Source organism: Arachis ipaensis, chromosome B1 (genome assembly GCF_059453495.1).
Source record: "Arachis ipaensis isolate K30076 ecotype BB chromosome B1, ASM5945349v1, whole genome shotgun sequence".
Classification (NCBI taxonomy): Eukaryota; Viridiplantae; Streptophyta; class Magnoliopsida; order Fabales; family Fabaceae; genus Arachis; species Arachis ipaensis.
Genome location: NC_142436.1, coordinates 12460357 through 12468817, shown reverse-complemented (window position 1 = coordinate 12468817; position 8461 = coordinate 12460357). Strand labels below are relative to the sequence as shown.

The window sequence follows — 8461 nt, the reverse complement described above, 5'->3', positions numbered from 1 at the left end:
GAACTGGATGTCAAGCTTCAAACTGCTCCAACGATATATTGTGACAACTTAAGCACTGTTTTGTTAATGGCAAATCCTGTGTTACATGATAAGACTAAACATTTCCAGCTTGAAGTACAATTAATCAGGGACAAGATAAATCAAAAACAGTTACATGTTATGCATATTCCAGGAACAGACCAGGTTGCTGATCTTCTTACTAAACCTTTGACAGCCTCCACATTTGAAAGACTGAGGTTCAAACTGCGAGTTGTCCCAAGGCCAAGCTCGAGTTTGAGGGGGGGGGGGAGGTGTTGAGATTAAGGATGATTAATTATGATAATTAGAGAACTAATTTTGATTTTAAAAGTGCTATATATGTAGAGATGGGAAACTCTATTAGAGGAATGACTCATTTTGTTTTACTGAAAAACCAAAATTCAATTTCCCTTTCTTTCTTTCTATTCTTCTGCGATAAGAACTACTGCTGGAAAATTCCTTTCAGGTCCAAGTTTACGAGCCATTTTAAATAACATGAATATAATCTATAGTTTTATATAAACAAATTATAATTTATATATAAGGAAAAGATTAATTATATATGCTTTCTATTTATCAATTATAATTTATATCCTCTGTCATAATATTATATATAAAAATGATGTGTATGTAAAATTATATATTGTTCTTATAAATTGATAGTATACAATTTATAATATATTGTTAACATAACTAATTATAATAAATAATATATAATCGAGCTAACTCACGAGTTAATGAGTTGAGTTTATCTAAATTCAAACTCAACTCATTTAATATGTGAGATCAAATCCAACTTTAAATTTGGCTCACAAACTCATGAGCTTAGCTTATTAAGTAACGAGTCGAGTTCAGACTAACTCACAAATTAATTTGACTCACTTTCTGCCCTACTTATAAAAAATCAAAACTAGTCTTAAAAATAGAAGGAAAAGGCAATACAAAAAGAAAATAAAGCTGAATAAGTTTTCATGATTTGGATTTGATCGATTAAATGTTAGCTGCATTCCCATGTAACCATTAATGTTGAGTTTTGTTTTGGGTATTACAAATCAACTATATTACAAATCAACTATAATGGTGTTCAGTGCTTAATCTAACCATTCATTATTCTCTCTTTTTTATTTATTTTTGGTCCCACTTATAGAATCAAAGGTAAGAGATCACACTGTATCTTGTCAAGTATTAAAAAAACTGGAGAGGATCCATTTCCTAATAAGTGTACATACAAAATTAATCATTTATATAAAATACATATTAAAATATAAAGTATACGTCAAAAATGAGTTAAATAATAAATACTTATACACAAATATATGATAACTGATTTTTTGTGTTTATATAATATTTTTTATTATAAATAATATGAACTACCAATGAAAAGTACAAAAATAACATTAAGAGCATTTGGTTTGCATTTTTTAATTTTAATATTTTTTATTTTTAAATTTTTATAAAAAATAATAAAATTATATTTTTTTATCTTTTTTTATAGGATTCTAAAAAACAAAAATAAAATATAAAAATAAAAATACAAACCAAAATATTTCCTAACTTAACACTGGTTGAGTGGTAAAAGTAAAAGTATTGGTCTTTTAATCAAAGGATGAGTGTTACAAACTGCATATTAGTAAAAATGGTTAACCGCTGATAAACTTATCTGGTCAAGTGTTGAATTTTTTCCCATCTATACATTTGAACCTTAGAGTATGTTTGGATAAATCATCAGAAAGAATCGTATATAAAAAATAAATTAAAATAATTAGAATAGTAGTAGACATATAGTTTAATATTTTTAGAAAAGTGGAAAATAATTGGTACAAACCAAGCCATGTTTAGGTAACTTTTTTGTATTAAAATTAATAGCAAATTGTAAGATAGGAATAATTTAACTTAGTTAGTAGTTATTGTTTCAGATCTAGTGTCCAGATTCTTAATGGCTTAAAAATATTTTTGTCATTTTAATGGTTTGATACTATATTTATTTCTTAACTATCTTTTAAAATTATATGAAGTGAGACTCTCTTTCACAAAGATAAGATAGGTTACACCACTTATAAAAGAAGAACTCAGCTGCTCTCTTAAATACAATTTATTCTACCTAACACTTATTTCCTACTTTTCTAATTCTCTGATTTTGGCATTGGAATGCCTTTGCAGTTACCACCCCCTTTTCCCTTCTATAAAACCAGCCTTGTCATTCTGTTGGACCAACGGATATCCGATTCCTCTTCACCTAAACAAACACTCTTTGAACTGTCATATAACCCTCTGGAACATTGACGTCCTTTGTAGAGACCCACTGACCTGGCAGCATGGCAGACATTCCCAAAGAGCAGCCTCCAGACCGTTTGGAATCCAACTCTCACTATCAACCTAATCAACTCAAAGACCACGGCGACCATCCAGCCCATGGAAGGATAGCCAGCGTGGTCTAAAACCATGCAACACACAGCCAACCAAGGTGACACTCATGGGGAGACAACTGTCGATCTAACAGAAGCAGGTCATTCGCCGGCCTAGGCGAAGACACGAGCCAAATAATTCAAGAGCTAAGCCATCGGGTGCAGTCCTTAGAAGGCAGAGTCGCCATCAATGAACGCTACCAGCCAGAACACACCAACGAAGCGATTTCCCGAACTACCTCCCGTAGGGAATACAGATCAAGAACCTCAGACCACGATCGCGGGAGGCTTAAGAATCATAACAGATCCTGGGAATCTGACCCCCGCCGGGATGACCGCGGCCAGAGAAACTCCAAACAACCCACCAAGAGGCCCAAACAGCCCACCAAAAAGGCCCAAACCATTTTTTACAAGTAAACCTAAAACGAAACTCGACAAAACGGCTATCCTGGATACTGATCACCTCTAGGGCCAACGAAACGGATATCCAAAGTTAATAAAACTAAAATATCAAAACGGTTCACCAAGAGGCCCAAACGTCCCACCAAAAAAGTCCAAACCATTTTTTACGAGTAAACCCAAACGGAACTCGACAAAATGGATACCCCAGAAACTGATCACCCTCGAAGCCAATGAAACAGATATCCAAAGTTAACAAAACTAAAATATCAAACGGCCCACTGAGAGGCCCAAATGGCCCACCAAAAAGGCCCAAACCATTTTTTACGAATAAACCCAAAACGAAACTCGACAAAACGACTATTTCGAAGGTTGATCCCCTCGAAGCCAACAAAACTGATATCGTAAGTTAAATAAACTAAAATATCAAAACGGCCTATCCAAGGTTCAAACAGCCGACCAAGAAGTCCAAAAGGCCCACTAAATATCTAAAGTCTTTAAAACACAAAATACTATGACCTCTGAAGGCAGAAAGTTTAAATCCCAATACGCCGAACAGACGAAAAAACCAAACTCAATCAACGTGGGGACTAAGCAAGCTTATCCTCATGTTTTTGGAGGCAACTGTTCCGGACTTAGCATCTGGATTCTTAACGGGTCTAATATAATCGGTCCAAAAATATTTCTGCCATTCTAATGGTTCGAGACCATCTTTACCTCCTAACCATTTTTTAAAATTATACTATTCATTCATTTTTAACACTTATGTCCTACCTCTCTAGTTCTCTGATCGGAGTACCACCCTATTCAAAGAATAACTTTGTCATTTTACCGGATCAATAAATACCCGATTCTTCTTTATCTGAACAAATATTCTAATAACTTTTCTGAATATTTATGAGATTATATATATAAATTGAAATAATTAGAGCAGTAGTAAAAATATATATTAATAAACTCTAAAAAAAGTGAGAAGGGATTAGTATAAGACTAATTAGAGTAGTAGTAGAAATATAGTTTAATATTTTTTGAAATTTGGGAAATAATTAGTAGAAATCTACCCATGTTTTGGTATTTCTTTTTATATATTGAAATTTACACCCAAATCATAAGATAGGAGTAATTCAACTTGATTATCAAATTGTATATATAAAATAAAATAATTAGAATAGGAGTAAAATAATAGATTAATATTCTTTTTAAAAAAAAGGGAAAAAATTAGTATAAGACTAGTCATGCTTGGGTAATTTTTTTATATATTGTAATTAATACCAAATTTTTAAAATAAGAATACATAAATTCCAGGCGAAGCTGAAAAAGCAAGTGAGTGGAAGAAGCTTCTCTTTTATATCAGAGCCTGGTTTCGATCCAGGGACCTGTGGGTTATGGGCCCACCACGCTTCCGCTGCGCCACTCTGATTGTTGATATTTGTAGGAATAATCTAAAACTTTATTACCATGATTTGCAGCGCAGCATGCTGTTCTTCCTCTATGCTTTTAACGTAACCAAGGTTCAATTTTGCTCACTTGGCTTAACAGAGAGATTGAGATCGTTAATTATTTCTGCGAAAATTGAAAGTTTGAAAAAAGAATCAGAAAAGGATGAGAAGGCGACCTGGAATCGGAGGGTTGCAGACAGCTGCAGCAGCAAGGGATCAGTATCGGTTGCTTGGTGAGAATGTCGCAAAGATCAGAACCGATTTGATGAAGGAACAGCTTGCCACTTTTCGATCCCAGCTTGAAGATTTTGCTCGCAAGCACAAGGTTCCTCATCCTCCTTCATCCCCTTCAAATTATGATTCTCAATCATTTGATTTTAATTCTGAGGCTTTTGTCCTTCCAATTTATTATTGTTATTGTTCAAGAGTTAATGTTTTAAATGCAAAGGAAATAGTTTTGTTGAATTTTAGTAAATCGATTAACGTTTGTAGCGATATCAATTAACCTTTTGAGTTTAATTTCAGTTATTTGTCAATTCTGTGCAAGTTATAGTAGAATGTAATGGATGATTTTGGTTCCTCTATAGTTCTCTTAGAGAGTAAAGTGCATTATGATAATGCTTGATGAGAAAGTCGTACATATGCTATAATTTACTCACTTCGTTTTCTAGTAAATAGCTAATGTTGTTTAACTGTAACACTTGAAGGCTGAATCACATTGGACACTTCAGATGATTCGAATTCCCTATCACAACTTGAATGGTTTATGTTTGTGATGTTATGTTAGCCTTGTGCCCTTGTAAAACAATCACATATTAATGGCAAGATTATACACTATTAATTATTAGATTAAATTATTCATAATAATGGTTGATATCACTAGTGCAGAATGACATCCGCAAGAACCCTGCGTTCAGATCACAGTTCCACGAGATGTGTGCTAAAGTTGGAGTAGATCCATTGGCCTCAAACAAAGGTTTCTGGGCAGAGCTTTTAGGAATTGGTGACTTCTATTATGAACTTGGTTTGTAATATCTCTCTAGCTTTTCTTTTCCCCCTTCTTAACAAATGCATCTATTTGTGCAATATGGTCCTTCATGTACAAATATTGATATGCTGTTGGGATAATTGATGTGGAATATCTCAGAATAAAATGTAAGTTCAGAAAACCAATGCTAGGGTGAACATTAGGATTGTGGCTTGGATTTATTATTGCACGTTTAGGAGGAATATGTATTTTATCATTTTATTTCTTGAATTTACTTTTAGGGAAGATAATCAGGAAGGCTTTTAGAATTCTTCAAACGCATAGGCATATATATTATGTGTATGCTAGTTTTCAAAATCACTAGTCTTAACATTATGAAGAAGAGCAGCTACACCCTTAAAATATTTAATCTGGTATTCTAGTAACAAATAAATGCATGACTTTGAATGCTTGGGGTTCATTCTTAAGTATTCTCTTTTTGTCTAAGATAACGTGTTCCTGATTGATATGAGATCTATCTTACTTTTATTTGCATTAGACTTAATTAATAACTAAGTATGATACTTTTGTTTGACCTTTTTTCTTTTAAGGAAAAGCTTAATTATGCTTTTTTGTTAAAAAAAAAAATCCCAAGTGGTTAGTTTCACTATTTTCTTAATATATATGCTAAGAGCCTAAGACAAGCTACTTGGCTAGGCAGGAGTTCAAATAGTCGATATTTGCTTGGCCACTAGACCACACAATGGAGGACTGATCAACCTTCAGGAACTCTGCCATCTCCTTCGTCAGAGACGGAAAAGTGATAGGGGAGTTGTTTCTGAGGATGATTGCCTTCGGGCTATCAGCAAACTAAAGGTCTTGTGAGGTTTCCTATAAACCAGATTATATTGGCTATTCTTGTTTATGAAATGTGATGTACGAAGTATGTCCTTGAGTCGAGCTTAATGTATATTGTTATTATGTCACCTTTTGGAGGACCGAATTCTTCATTTTCCTCAGAAAAATACATAGAAGAAATGCTTCTTGGCCTTTTTGGTTCTAGAACTGAATGGAATTTAAAGTGACCAAAAAAATCCAGAAAATTTGAAAATAATGCTACCTTTGTCTACTACTGATTACTGAATACTATTGTTATTAACCATTCTGTATATTTATTGAATGTTCTACATGTTTTGTAATTATAAATGGTGGACTAAATAAATTACAAACCCGATTTGCCATGTCTTAGAAATTTACATGTATCCTTGTTTACCCTGTGGTGGTCTCTTACTAACTGTCCAGTGTGCGACAAAAATTTCAGGTGTTGGGTAGCGGTTTTGAAGTTTTTTCAGTTGGTAAAAAAAAGCTTGTCCGTTCAGTTCCAACTGAGTTGAACAAAGACCACAATGAAATTCTAGAGCTTGCCCAGGTAACAACTATCTCGTTCTATGTATGGAGATATGTTCTATATATGCTTGTTTCAATCTGACCCTGACAATTATGACATAGCACTAAAATGAATTTACTTAATTAGCCCTTGTGAAAATCCTTTTACTAATAGATTTTGGGGTTGGGAACTTATTTGAACTCACCTTATTGCTTGATGTGGATAATTTGAATATTTTGGTAGATTTTGGGAATATGTTAAAATTGTTGATACATAATTAGCTGGTTAACGTTCTCTAATTTTTGTCCTAGAAGAGTGGAAGTTGCTTAGTAAATTTATTTATAGTCTACCAATAACACAACACATATCTATGGCTTTGTAAATTTATGTTTATTATATATCAATAGAGAGGGAAAAGTGTGGTCATGCTGCAAATATAGGTTTGTTCTTTCATGATTCATATATGATCAATTATTTGGACTTCCAAATCATCTTCTACAGGAATTTAATTTAAGTCTATATTTTCAATTGTGACACGGTTTAGTTCTAAACTCGTGAGTGGTTATTGCATTTAAATTTTTTTGTTGAATACTGAGGGAAATTTTAGAGTACGTTTGGTTTGCATTTTCATTTTCTGTTTTCATTTTCGTGTTTTCTGGATTTTGTGAAGAAAAAAGTGAAATCAGGAGGTGAAAACAGAGAACAGGATTGTTTTAACTGTTTTCACTTTTTCCTTCACAAAATCCAGAAAACAGAAAACACTTAAAATGAAAACAGAAAATGAAAATGCAAACTAAACGCACCCTTACATTTCTTCCTAATATTGATAAGAAAACTGGTAATATGAGCAGATTGACAGGTTTTCATCAAATATAGGTTTTATTTGCATAGAGACGCACTCCTAGGGTTTTGAGGGTGAATTTTTATTTTTTGTTTATTTAGTTTTTAATTTGAACTCTCTTGCTTTGGATTTTGTTTTGGTGTTATAATACACATACTTTTCCCCATCAAAAAAAAAAATAATACACATACTTTTATACACATGTGGTGCTCTGAGTCATGAAAAATCTAGTTAGAGCACAGGAATCTTCATCAATTGTGGTTGTTTGTTATATTGACATGGGTTCAACCTGGATTCCATGTTGGGAAGCATTAGAAGATTTGCTTTCTCTTATTCAGTGTAGCAATGCAATCAGTTTACTATGTGAGAGAAGAATTGGTGTCCAATATCATTTCATTAACACACTCTGTACCATATAGGCTCAAGGATATGTGACCGTTGAAGAAGTAGAGAGGCGGCTATCTTGGACTTCGGGCCGTGCTATTGATGCACTTGATACATTACTTGATGTAAGATAACTGACTTTTAAATTTTCTGTAATATAAGTTCTGATGTTTATTCCCTAATATATAATCTGAAATCTCTTGGAATAACTACAGACTGTTTGTTTGGCTTATGCAGGAAGGACTTGCAATGATCGATGATGGCCATCGAGATGGTAAACGGCGTTACTGGTTTCCCTGTGTATCTCCCATCTCATCTTCAATAGGAGTTGATTCCTAACAATTAATTTAATCAGGGAAAAAGCATCTAGGTCAGATTTTTTATGACCTATTTTTTTTACTCTTGCAAACGTGCAAGTTAAAACCTGTGTGTCCTTATTTACTTTGTCCTAAAATGTGTGATTCATTTTCAGTTTATCTAGTTCACAGAATATGGTGTTTAGTTACCTGAAATATGTACTTAATCTTCTACAAGTGCTGCTGAACAATGAAGCATTCATGTACAAAAACTAGCTCCTATGAGCTATTGATAAAGCAGGGTGGTACCAAAACCAATATACTA

General features: G+C 33.2%; 1 protein-coding gene across 1 annotated transcript; it reads left to right on the top strand.

The window, feature by feature from the left end:
* Window positions 1-4135: 4135 nt before the first annotated feature.
* Window positions 4136-8461, top strand: VPS22 (EAP30/Vps36 family protein). Its single transcript, XM_016327743.3, has 6 exons — window positions 4136-4586; window positions 5150-5285; window positions 5950-6104; window positions 6550-6657; window positions 7876-7965; window positions 8078-8461. The coding sequence occupies exons 1-6, from the start codon at window positions 4425-4427 to the stop codon at window positions 8177-8179; spliced, it is 753 nt and encodes a 250-aa protein (XP_016183229.1). The 5' UTR covers window positions 4136-4424; the 3' UTR covers window positions 8180-8461.